General features: G+C 46.9%; 1 protein-coding gene and 1 pseudogene across 1 annotated transcript; both read right to left on the bottom strand.

Moving 5' to 3' along the window:
- Positions 1 to 15: 15 nt before the first annotated feature.
- On the bottom strand, positions 16 to 4,118 carry LOC123488969 (annotated as a pseudogene).
- Positions 4,119 to 4,215: 97 nt separating this feature from the next.
- LOC123488968 (coagulation factor X-like) lies at positions 4,216 to 11,876 on the bottom strand. The gene is made up of 10 exons (XM_045219698.1): positions 11,782 to 11,876; positions 11,466 to 11,617; positions 10,739 to 10,899; positions 10,472 to 10,496; positions 8,621 to 8,734; positions 8,307 to 8,438; positions 7,130 to 7,401; positions 6,671 to 6,788; positions 4,866 to 5,053; positions 4,216 to 4,699 (listed from the first exon to the last, which is right to left on the bottom strand). The coding sequence occupies exons 2-10, from the start codon at positions 11,524 to 11,526 to the stop codon at positions 4,289 to 4,291; spliced, it is 1,482 nt and encodes a 493-aa protein (XP_045075633.1). The 5' UTR covers positions 11,527 to 11,617; positions 11,782 to 11,876; the 3' UTR covers positions 4,216 to 4,288.
- Positions 11,877 to 11,976: the final 100 nt, after the last annotated feature.

Here is an 11,976-nt window from a genome sequence, read left to right as displayed (position 1 = left end):
AGTGATTGTTTGTACTCCTTGTACAACATTTTTGTTTATTAAGGAAGTGTGGGAGATTAATAATTGTATATAATTATAGTACACGTTACAATATAACTACACTCATTTACATTGTTAACCTTGCAGAAACAACTTCAATCTTGAACGCAGCCCTGTTGGCTTTAAGTCCAGTGCAGGTAGGGGATCAGGCTAACCCTAGGTTGGGGTTACCCCATAAGGTCCAGGTGGATCTTGGGTAATTTGTGGTGTCATCCTCACCTCTGTCATGTCCAGGTGCTGCTGGATCCAGTGCAAGTAGCGAGACAGCTTTGTGAACACCAGGGTTTGTCCACAGTCATGTGATGTGGGTGGTGAAAGGAGCAGGCCTGTGAGGAACGCTGTATGCCTCTCCACAGTCACAACGGGGTCCCGGACAAGAGGCTGCGGTTCCTCGTTAGTCCTGGTTTGAGGTCTGTCTCATTAAACCTAGTCAACTCAGTCCGACAGAAGCCCTTCTGGCGACCCATACAGAACATCTTGTTACTGAGCAGCTGGGAGAAGTTCACCTGGTTTCGACAGCCCTCCACATGCAGGTAGGAGAGAACAGGGTGGCCGTGGGATTCCCCCGGAGTTTGTCCGGGACCCCTGGCCACCCCCTCCCTTCCTGGACTCATCAACACATTCTCACAGAAATCCTTAGTGGGCAGGCACAGGTGGGAGACAGAGGGGCCGAAGGGAGGGGGGCTCATTTAGTCTCACCAAGGCCAGGTCGTCCTCCAGACTGCCCCTCTTGTGGCGGTTGTGAATGTACAGTTGGGTCGATAGAGGGATCCTCACACTATTATTTGAGGCACCTTAGGGGATGAAGGAAACTGTTAGTTTTCAGAAAGATTTGAATCTGCCTGAGCTGGAGGTTTATACACTAACCATATCAAACCTCAGTGTTTTGATCGCTGTGGGACTCACCTGTCTGCATGCTGTGGAGTTTCTTTCCCATGTACAGGCAGCTAGCTGATGTCAGGACTACGTGAGGCCCTAGGATCACCCCGCTACACAGCTCCGCACCAGCCTCATCCACAAACACCACCTGCCAATCACAAAGCCACAGGTTAAAAGGGGAAGTTCAATATTTCACAACTTAATGTTCCTCACCTTGAAAGTAGTCTATAGGCCAGGAGAAACTTAATCCATGGTCCCAAACTTCCCCTTTAACTCACCTTGCTCTACGTTGTGCTGGTAGGGAGGGACTTACTTGCCACGGACAGCGGTTGTGTGGACAGACGTGATAGGCTATGTTTATTTGGTTTGTTGGCTGGAGTCTTCCACAGGGGTGCTTAACTAAGGAAACAGAGACGTCTCTATATAAAGTGTGTGTGAGAGCGGGGAGTGTTGCAGATGTCTAATTCAAAAGAATAGGTAGACGTTAACCTGCAGGTATGCAGCTCCTCTTATCACTGTGAATCTTGTACCCTGTGGTGCAGGAGCACTGGTATGCTTCAAACTTGGGACTGCAGAAGTGGTCACAGGAAAAGGGCCCCTTTGGTGGGGCACTGAGATTTATCTGTTGTGACACACAAACATATCTCTTAGCCTACTCACACAACTATGAACACACGCATGCACGCACACACACTCATAAAGAGTTCTAAGGTAGGTGTTCTGTTGACCTATTTCACAGTTCTTCCCATGGTACAGCTCTGTGCAGCTACAGGTGTAACCTCCAACGCCATCCTTGCAGCTGCCGCCATGGAGACAGGGATTGGGTTTGCACTGGTCCCCATCTGGGGAGGAGGAGGAAGAAGAAGAGGGGGAGGAAAGGATTCAATATCTGGACTCGGGGAGAAAACCCAACACCCCTCTGCTGCGATTCAAAAGAACGAGACTTACCGACATAGACATTCCAGAAAGTGTCCTATTGAGGTATAACAGAGAGAGAGACAACGGACACAGGGTTTAAATCAGAAAACTACTGCATTAGTTATGGATAAGGGGATAGCCTATGTTGTCAGATCAGTGCAGTTGAAGGAAAGGAATACATTTTAGACTATTGAGATGCACCCTATAGGCCTAAACTGCTCACAGTTTTGGGTGTGTCTTCAAAGTACTCCCTGGCCTCCTCGTAGTTGCAGGACTCCTCATAACACTCCCTCTCCAGGTTCCCCTGAAGCATCTCCTCCAAGAAGAACGCGTTCGCTCGCTTCGACCGTAGGAAGACCGTGCTGGCGTGCGCAGGGGGTCTGAACACTGAGGGTCAGGGAAGAGGAGGAGGATGGAGAGGAGGAGGGGAAGGAGGAGGGGTAGGAGGAGGAGGGTGGATGAAGAGGAGGAGGAGGTGAATGAAGAGGAGGAGGAGGAGTGGATGAAGAGGAGGAGGAGGTGAATGAAGAGGAGAGGGAGGGGGAGGGGGTAGAGGGGAGGGGAGGGGATGGAGGAGGTAGGAGGAGAGGAGGTATGGAGAGAGGTGGATGAAGAGGAGGGGGGGAGGTGAATGAAGGGGAGGAGGGGAGGGGAGGTGGATGAAAGGAGGAGGGTAGGAGGAGGAGGAGGTGGATGAAGAGGAGGAGAGGAGGAGCAGAAGGAGGAGGAGGTGGGAGGAGAGGAGGAGCATGAGGAGGAGGGGAAGGAGGCGGGGTAGGAGGAAGAGGGGGAGGTGGATGAAGAGGAGGAGAGGAGGAGCATGATGGAGGAGGGGAAGGAGGCGGGGGAGGAGGAGGAGGGGGGAGGTGGATGAAGGAGAGGAGGGGAAGGAGGGGGAGGAGGAGGAGGTGGATGGGGAGGAGGAGGTGGATGAAGAGGAGGAGAGGAGGAGCATGCAGAGGAGGGGAAGGAGAAGGAGGAGGAGGAAGACATAGGGAACAACAACAACAACTGAAAGTGAGACAAACCAGAAGTGACTCAGTATAATTTTTTTAACTTCCAGGTTGAGAGAATATTGCAAATGGTGGAAAATAATACATAGAGCAATGGGATTATGGTGAAGATGATTCACTTTAAGTGGTCCCATCACTGATTTCTCACTTAAACACAGTTTGTTTCCTGTATACCAGTGGAGGCTGGTGAGGGGACAACGGCTCATAATAATGGCTGGAATGGAGTCAATGGAATTGTATCAAAAACATGGTTTTCATGGGTTTGATAACATTTCATTCACTCCATTCCATCCATTACGCTCCATTCCAGCCATTATTATGAGCCATTCTCCCCTCAGCAGCCTCCACTGCTGTATACCCAACACCATGCTATCCATAGCGGTAGACTGGAAAACCATGCTAGCGAAGTCATTGTCAGCCTGAACGTATGATTAACTAAATGTTGGTCCTGTAGCTTTCACAGTGCAGCGGCTTACCTCTCCCATAGCTGTGGACCAGGAGGACACTGCTCAGAAGAGAGAGAGACAGAAACCACCATCGCCTCCACGAGCCCATTATAATACACATCCACACAGTGCCCACAAGCCTCTCTGCCTGTGCCAAGATCCTGTCTGCAGCCCTGTCTATCTCTCTCTCTCTTGCGCTCTCTCACTCCCTTTCTGTCTGACACACACATCCACGCTGCCAGGTTAACATTGCCAGGTAAACCCCCACCCGCTTGCCAGCCGAAATGTCCGTTTTTAGTCATTGCTATATACGCCAACAAAGTTGTGCTTATGTCGTGAATTTCTCCAGGATAGTGTCATTTATGTGGACCTCCCTGTCACCTGACGTAGTTAATGTAGCTGGTGCCAGCTCTGGACATTTTAAAGATGGTACCTCATTAGTAATTGTATGTAATGTAATAGCTACCAAATATGCTACTAATATGCTAATATGTTATGAAGATAAATTGAGATGAAACGTTCTGAATACTCAGTAAAACTCATTGTATCACATTAGGGCTTCACAAACACAACGTCCCACAGATGGACTCTAGTCTGTACACACAATAGAGCAAACAGAGAACCCACCTATCCGTGTGTGCTCGGTACTTACACCAGCAGTGATTCAAGTCACTGGTGACCTTTGAACCCTGCTGTTTTTCTGATGCGATCGATTCAGTTTGTACTTTTAAAAAACTGGAACAGTAGGGAAATGTCTGCCTAATGGCAGTCCTGACTCAACTTTATAGTGTGTGATGTAGTTTCATGTTGGTATGTGATGAATGGACATTCAAACAAAACATGTTTGTTTTTTTAGCATAAGTTACTTGGTCTCAGAGACATTTTGTGAAAAACAATGAAAAAACAACAAAACACACAAGTTTCTTGCCCATAATTCCTCAAGCCTCTTTATTGATTGGTTCTCCTCTCTCCTCTGTCTCCCTCAAACCCACATCATTGAGTGCATATGACCCGCCCCCCTCGTCTTCCTCCTCCCCCCCTCCTTGGGGAGAAACTTCCCATGACTGCCCGGATCCAGTCGATGTACTTGGACACCTGCGTGTAGATGCCGTACTTGCCCTCGCGGGCGCACCCTTCGCCCCAGCTCACCACGCCCGTGACGAACCAGGTGTCCCCATAACGGGTGACGTGGGGTCCACCGCTGTCCCCCTGGCACGCGTCCTTCTTCTCCTTATCGTAGCCGGCGCAGAACATGCGGTTGGAGATCTTGTGCTGGCTGGACTGAAGGCAGGTGGCCCGGGGTACGTAGGGCACGGTCAGACGCTGTAGGATAGTGGACGGCTGTTTGGCCTCCCCCACACGACCGAACCCACTCACCAGGCCGTATGACTGTTTCATCAACACCTTGTATTGATAAGTAGACAGGACACCATTATGTTAGGTTCAGGAACATCTTTACTAAGATATGAAACATAGACAGATTAATTATATACTGTATGTTTATATGCATCATTGGATAAAACTGGATATGTTACACAGAGCATTATGGGTAGTACATCATGCTACAGACCTTCTCGGCAAAGTCGCGTTCGGGCAGGCAAGCGGGGAGGATGAACTCGGTGAACTTGATAGGGTCCTTCAGCATGATGAGGGAGATGTCGTTGTGATAGGTGGTGGAGATGTAGGCCTTGTGGATGAACACCTGTTCCACCTGGTGTATGGCCTCCCGTCCATCCTTCACCTCCGTATCAAACTCTCCTGCAGACGGACGAACCAATGGGGAGGTTTGATTTCAATCAATTGAATTCAATTAACTTGATAGGCTGCTACAACTTAGGCTATGTGTGTGTGGTATGGTTATTGACTGTTCTTATTTCACCCCATAAACAACTATGCTGTACACAGCAATTTACAATGCATTCAGACCCCTTCACTTTTTCTACATTTTGTTTTGTTCCAGCCTTATTCTAAAATTGATTAAATAAAATTATTTACTCAGCAAACTACACACAATACCCAATAAAGACAAAGAAAAAAACAAGTTTTTAGACATTTTTGCAAATGTATTAAAAATAAAAAACAGAAATACCTTATTTACATACAGTCAAAAGACACACCTAGTCATTCCAGGGTTTTTCTTTAGTTGTACTATTTTCTATATTGTAGAATAATAGTGAAGACATCAAAACTATGAAATAACACATATGGAATCATGTAGTAACCAAAAAAGTGTTCAACAAATTTTATATTTGAGATTCTTCAAAGTAGACACCCTTTGCCTTTATGAACGCCCAGCCAAACTGAGCAATCGGGGGAGAAGGGCCTTGGTCAGGGAGGTGACCAAGAACCCGATGGTCACTCTGACAGAGCTCCAGAGTTCCTCTGTGGAGATAGGAGAAACTTCCAGAAGGACAACCATCTCTGCAGCACTCCACCAATCAGGCCTTTATGGTAGAGTGACCAGATGGAAGCCACTCCTCAGTAAAAGGCACATGACAGCCTGCTTGGAGTTTGCCAAAAGCCACCTAAAGACTCTTAAACCATGAGAAACAAGATTCTGTGGTTTGATGAAACCAAGATTGAACTCTTCGGCCTGAATGCCAAGTGTCACGTTTGGAGGAAACCTGGCACCATCCCTACGGTGAAGCATTGTGGTGACAGCATCATGCTGTGGGGATGTTTTTCAGCGGCAGACACTGGGAGACTAGTCAGGATTGAGGGAAAGATGAACGGAGCAAATTACAGAGAGATCCTTGATGAAAACCTGTTCCAGAGCACTCAGGACCTCAGACTGGGGCGAAGGTTCACCTTCTAACAGGACAACGACCCTAAGCACACAGCCAAGACAATGCAGGAGTGGCTTCGGGACAAGTCTCTGAATGTCCTTGAGTGGCCCAGCTAGAGGCCGGACTTGAACCTGATCTAACATCTCTGGAGTGACCTGAAAATAGCTGTGCAGTGACGCTCCCCATCCAACCTGACAGAGCTTGAGAGGATCTGCAGAGAAGAATGGGAGAAACTCCCCAAATACAGGGGTGCCAAGCTTGTAGCGTCATACCCAAGAAAAATTGAGGCTGTAATCGCTGCCAAAGGTGCTTCAACAAAGGACTGAGTAAATGGTCTGAATACTTATGTAAATGTGTTATTTCATTTTTGTTAAAAAATTTTTTTGGGGGGATCTAAAAACCTGTTTTCTGCTTTGTCATTATGGGGTATTGTGTGTAGATTGATGAGGGGGGGAAAACAACGTAATCCATTTTAGAATAATGCTGTAACGTAACAAAATGTGGAAAAAGTCAAGGGGTCTGAATACTTTCCGAATGCATTCCTAGATGTAGAGACCACAGTTAAAGGTGTTTGGTTAACGGTACCTACCGAGGACAACGTAAAAGGAGCGTGTCTGGTTCATGCAATGTGCTGCAGTTAAGATGAAGTACTTATTCAGGATTGTTCCTCCACAGAAGCCCCTGTCCTCATGGTTTACCAGGAAAGCCTGTTGAGAGAGAGAGAGGGAGAAAATAGAGAGAAAGAATGAAAGAGAGAGAGATATATATAGAGAGAGAAAGATAGAGGGAGCGAGAGAAAGAGAGAAAGAGATAGAGAGATAGATAGACAGAGAAAGAGAGAGGGCGAGAGAAAGAAAGAAAGAAAGAAAGAAAGAAAGAAAGAAAGAAAGAAAGAAAGAAAGAAAGAAAGAAAGAAAGAAAGAAAGAAAGAAAGAAAGAGAAAGAGAGAGAGAGAGGGAGAGAGAAAGAAAGAGAGAGTTGCAGAAACGAACAACCCTGAATGCTATTTAGAGGGAACCCCACTAGAGGTGTATCTACTCTACTATACCTGCCAGGGACAATCTCCTGGGGGACACGCCTCCCCATCGACAATACGGGTCTGGCCACTCGCCTCGGCAAAGATTGGCTTCTCCTTCACCATAACTTCATCCTCATATACAAATTGGATTTCTCTCTGTTGGGTTACATTCAAGGCCGTTTCCCTGATAGGGTCCTCCATCATGTTGGTCTTTTCAGTGGTGTTGGTGGCAGTGGTGTTAGGCTGGTAGATGAAGATGGTGCGGGTCTTCTTGGATACCACGAAGCCACACTTAAAGGCCTCTTCAATGACAAAAGGACAACAATGTTATTAGGTACTAACTAAGCCCAACCTACAACCTACTAATGGAGATCAACGATGCTGCAGCTTCTCTACCCCCATAGATAATTTGTATATGTCCCTCTCTCTGTTGTTATGTCTGTCTCTCTCCCTCTCTCCCTCTATATATATATATATATATATATATGCCATTTAGCAGACGCTTTTATCCAAAGCGACTTACAGTCATGCGTGCATACATTTTTTGTGTATGGGTGGTCCCGGGGATCGAACCCACTACCTTGGCGTTACAAGCGCCGTGCTCTACCAGCTGAGCTACAGAGGACCACCCTCTCTCTGTCGTTATGTCTGTCTGTTTCTGTCTCTCGCTGTCTCTATCTCTCTCTGTCTCTGTCATTCTGTCTGTCTGTTTCTCTGTTGTTCTGTCTGTCTCTCTCCCTCTCTCTGTCTCTCTGTCGTTATGTCTGTCTGTGTCTCTCTGTCTCTCTCTGTCTGTTTCTCTGTTGTTCTGTCTGTCTCTCTCCCTCTCTCTGTCTCTCTGTCGTTATGTCTGTCTGTGTCTCTCTGTCTCTGTCATTCTGTCTGTTTCTCTGTCTGTCTCTCTCCCTCTCTCTGTCTCTCTGTCGTTATGTCTGTCTGTGTCTCTCTGTCTTTTTTTTTTTTTTTTTTTGTCATTTGCAGACGCTCTTATCCAGAGCGACTTCATGAGCAATTAGGTTAAGTGCCGCTTAAGGGCACATCGACAGTTACACGTCGGCTCAGAACCAGCGTGTACCACCGCTCTTACCACTAAGCTACCTGCCGCCCCATTCTGGGTCTCTGTCATTCTGTCTGTCTGTCTGTCTGTCTTTTGTTCTGTCTCTCTCTCTCTCTCTCTTCTTCTCTCTCCATCTCTCCCTCCTCTCACCGTTGGAAAGGCAGGACTTGTCGTCTGTGTCCAGATAGTAGCCATCGGCACAGGAGCATTGCACACTGTCCTGCTTCACGTGGCAGAAGTGATCACAGTCTCCATTGTTATTCTCACACAGCTCAGGAATGGCTGCAGAACAGCATCACATCAAGGATACAGATTAGACAAACTAGAGTCATGATTAGGGCCAGGTGTTGTTCCTGACTACGGAGTGACCTGGAGTCGGGATATTTCTAGCGTCTGTGTTGGAGTCGGGAATGAGATTGTTCATCAAAGTTGAAGAGGAAAGGGAGAAGAAGACAGAGACGTACCAATCTCACAGTTGTACCCCTGGAATCCAGCGAGACAGAAGCAGGTGTACGTCCCAATCCCATCCTTGCAGACCCCCTTGTGGACACATGGCTTAGACTCACAGGCATCTCCATCTACAGTGAGGGAGAAAAGTATTTGATCCCCTGCTGATTTTGTATGTTTGCCCACTGACAAAGACATGATCAGTCTATAATTTTAATGGTAGGTTTATTTGAACAGTGAGAGACAATATATACAAAATAAGTATTTGACCCCTCTGCAAAACATGACTTAGTACTTGGTGGCAAAACCCTTGTTGGCAATCACAGAGGTCAGACGTTTCTTGTAGTTGGCCACCAGGTTTGCACACATCTCAGGAGGGATTTTGTCCCACTCCTCTTTGCAGATCTTCTCCAAGTCATTAAGGTTTTGAGGCTGACGTTTGGCAACTTGAACCTTCAGCTCCTTCCACAGATTTTCTATGGGATTAAGGTCTGGAGAATGGCTAGGCCACTCCAGGACCTTAATGTGCTTCTTCTTGAGCCACTCCTTTGTTGCCTTGGCTGTGTGTTTTGGGTCATTGTCATGCTGGAATACCCATCCACGACCCATTTTCAATGCCCTGGCTGAGGGAAGGAGGTTCTCACCGAAGATTTGATGGTACATGGCCCCTCTCCATCGTCCCTTTGATGCGGTGAAGTTGTCCTGTCCCCTTAGCAGAAAAACACCCCCAAAGCATAATGTTTCCACCTCCAAGAGCTCCATTTTGGTCTCATCTGACCACAACACTTTCACCCAGTTCTCCTCTGAATCATTCAGATGTTCATTGGCAAACTTCAGACGGGCCTGTATATGTGCTTTCTTGAGCAGGGGGACCTTGCGGGCGCTGCAGGATTTCAGTCCTTCACGGCGTAGTGTGTTACCAATTGTTTTCTTGGTGACTATGGTCCCAGCTGCCTTGAGATCATTGACAAGATCCTCCCGTGTAGTTCTGGGCTGATTCCTCACCGTTCTCACGATCATTGCAACTCCACGAGGTGAGATCTTGCATGGAGTCCCAGGCCGAGGGAGATTGACAGTTCTTTTGTGTTTCTTCCATTTGCAAATAATCGCACCAACTGTTGTCACCTTCTTACCAAGCTGCTTAAGCGATGGTCTTGTAGCCCATTCCAGCCTTGTGTAGGTCTACAATCTTGTCCCTGACATCCTTGGAGAGCTCTTTGGTCTTGGCCATTTTTGGAGTTTTGGAGTTTGGAATCTGATTGATTGATTGCTTCTGTGGACAGGTGTCTTTTATACAGGTAACAAGCTGAGATTAGGAGCACTCCCTTTAAGAGTGTGCTCTAATCTCAGCTCGTTACCTGTATAAAAGACACCTGGGAGCCAGAAATATTTCTGATAGAGAGGGGGTCAAATACTTATTTCCCTCATTAAAATGCAAATAAATGTATAACATTTTTGACATGCGTTTTTCTGGATTTTTTGTTTTGTTATTCTGTCTCTCATTGTTCAAATAAACCTACCATTAAAATTATAGACAGATCATTTCTTTGTCAGTGGGCAAACGTACAAAATCAGCAGGGGATCAAATACTTTTTTCCCTCACTGTATGAAACACAGTTTATTTCTCACCATGGACCTACCAGCACAGCAACACCAAACACACTGCAAACAATCAATTCATGAATTGAAAATGGCCCATTATTTTGGTGTGTGGTCGTGAGTCCTTCACTTCACTTCCTGAACTGACTAGGTTGACCCCAATCTGACCCCAACCTGACTCCAACCCAGCGCTAATCAGCAAACCCCATGTGATCCCAACCCCAGCCTCTTGCGCCAACCCTTAGCCTCAACAGACTCCTGGGCCTTACCGTAATATTTGTTCCAGAATTCAGTCTGAGGGAAAGAGGTAAAAAGAAACACAACCGTCACAAATTCAAACCAGAAAGGTCATGATTCCAAACACACAGGAATTTCGGGTTGGAATCATGAGCGTGTAAAGGTGGTGTGAATGAGTGCAAAGTGAGTGAGTGACTAAACAGGAATGTGATTTATGTGAATGTGACGCGAACAGACATGTAAGTGTTTCTGGTTTAAAGAGAGATAGAGAGAAACCAAGATGGAGAAAGGGAATTTACAGTCAGTTTGTCATCCTCAAAGATCTCCCTAGCCTCCTCTCTGTCACAGCGTTCCTCGATACACTCTCTCTCCATGTCTCCCTGCCGCCACTCCTCAAATGGGCTGTTGGCCCGCCGCCGCCGGTTCAGAATCTGGCTAGCATCGTCACTGTTCAGGAAGACTGGGGACACAGGGAAAAATCATCATCAGTGGCAGCAGGACGTTGTTGTGATCATCATCATCATCATCATCATCATCACCATCATCATCACCATCATCATCACCATCATCACCATCACATCATCATCACCATCATCACCATTATCATCATCATCAGCACCATCATCATCACCATTATCATTATCACCATCATCATCATCTCACTATCATCATCACCACTGCCATCATCATCACCATCATCATCATCATCACCATCACTATCATCATTATCATCATCATCACTATCATCATCATCACTATCATCATCACCATCATCATTATCATCATCACCATCATCATCTTTCTCACCTTGATCATCAATTAGGCTGTTGTCATCTTAACACACAGTCATCACAATCATCAAAGCAAGTAGAGATACAGACACCATAACATCCCAGTCACTTGCCCTCACCCGTACTCACACACTGACCCCAATCACTGACACTGACTAAACCCCAGAGTTTCCCTCACTTTCTCTCTACATAACCATTTGTCAACCATTTGATATGGTGGGGTGTTTGAACGTACCCTCGGAGGCCACGCCGTGCAGCAGCAGGAGAAAGACACAGGTCTGGGAGAGCCAAAACATGGCCGAATCTCTGGGTGAGGCGCCTCTCTACTCCTGGCTGCTCTGTGGAGCACAACTCTGGAGAGAGCAGGCGGAGAGGGAGGGCAATGACCTGAGAAACAGGGAGAGAACATGCTGAAGGGAGAGGGAGAGGGGGAATGTGTGTGTGTGGGGGGGAAGAGGGAGAGAAAGGGGGAGGACAATGGAGAGGGTAAAAAAAGAGGGATGTTTGAGAGAGAAAGGGTGGAGAGAGAGAAAGAGAAAGGGAGGACTCACTTCAAATCCAGTCTTCGCCACTCAGAGACGCAAGGCCGTGTCTACTCCACCATTTTGCTCTGTACTCTTCAGCATGACAAACAGCCCTTATTTGAGCCAATCAGAACAGCTCTCAGGAAGGGGCAGAAAGTCCCCAGTGATCATGTGATCAGTGTTCTGAGGTCCAAATCACTGAGCTAATATTGACACTAAAGG

This window comes from Coregonus clupeaformis, unplaced genomic scaffold (assembly GCF_020615455.1).
Source record: "Coregonus clupeaformis isolate EN_2021a unplaced genomic scaffold, ASM2061545v1 scaf2633, whole genome shotgun sequence".
NCBI classification, from domain to species: Eukaryota; Metazoa; Chordata; class Actinopteri; order Salmoniformes; family Salmonidae; genus Coregonus; species Coregonus clupeaformis.
The sequence above is the reverse complement of the archived record's forward strand: the minus strand, read 5'-3'. Positions and strand labels throughout refer to the sequence as shown.

What these genes read in the sequence shown, in the direction of transcription:
- LOC123488968 (XM_045219698.1), bottom strand. Translation starts at nt 11,526, where the DNA reads ATGTTTTGGCTCTCCCAGACCTGTGTCTTTCTCCTGCTGCTGCACGGC. An exon ending in GGGGTACAACTGTGAGATTG is followed by an intron (nt 8,439 to 8,620) that starts GTACGTCTCTGT and finishes GCTGTTCTGCAG; the next exon opens with CCATTCCTGAGCTGTGTGAG. An exon ending in AACGCGACTTTGCCGAGAAG is followed by an intron (nt 4,700 to 4,865) that starts GTCTGTAGCATG and finishes TATCAATACAAG; the next exon opens with GTGTTGATGAAACAGTCATA.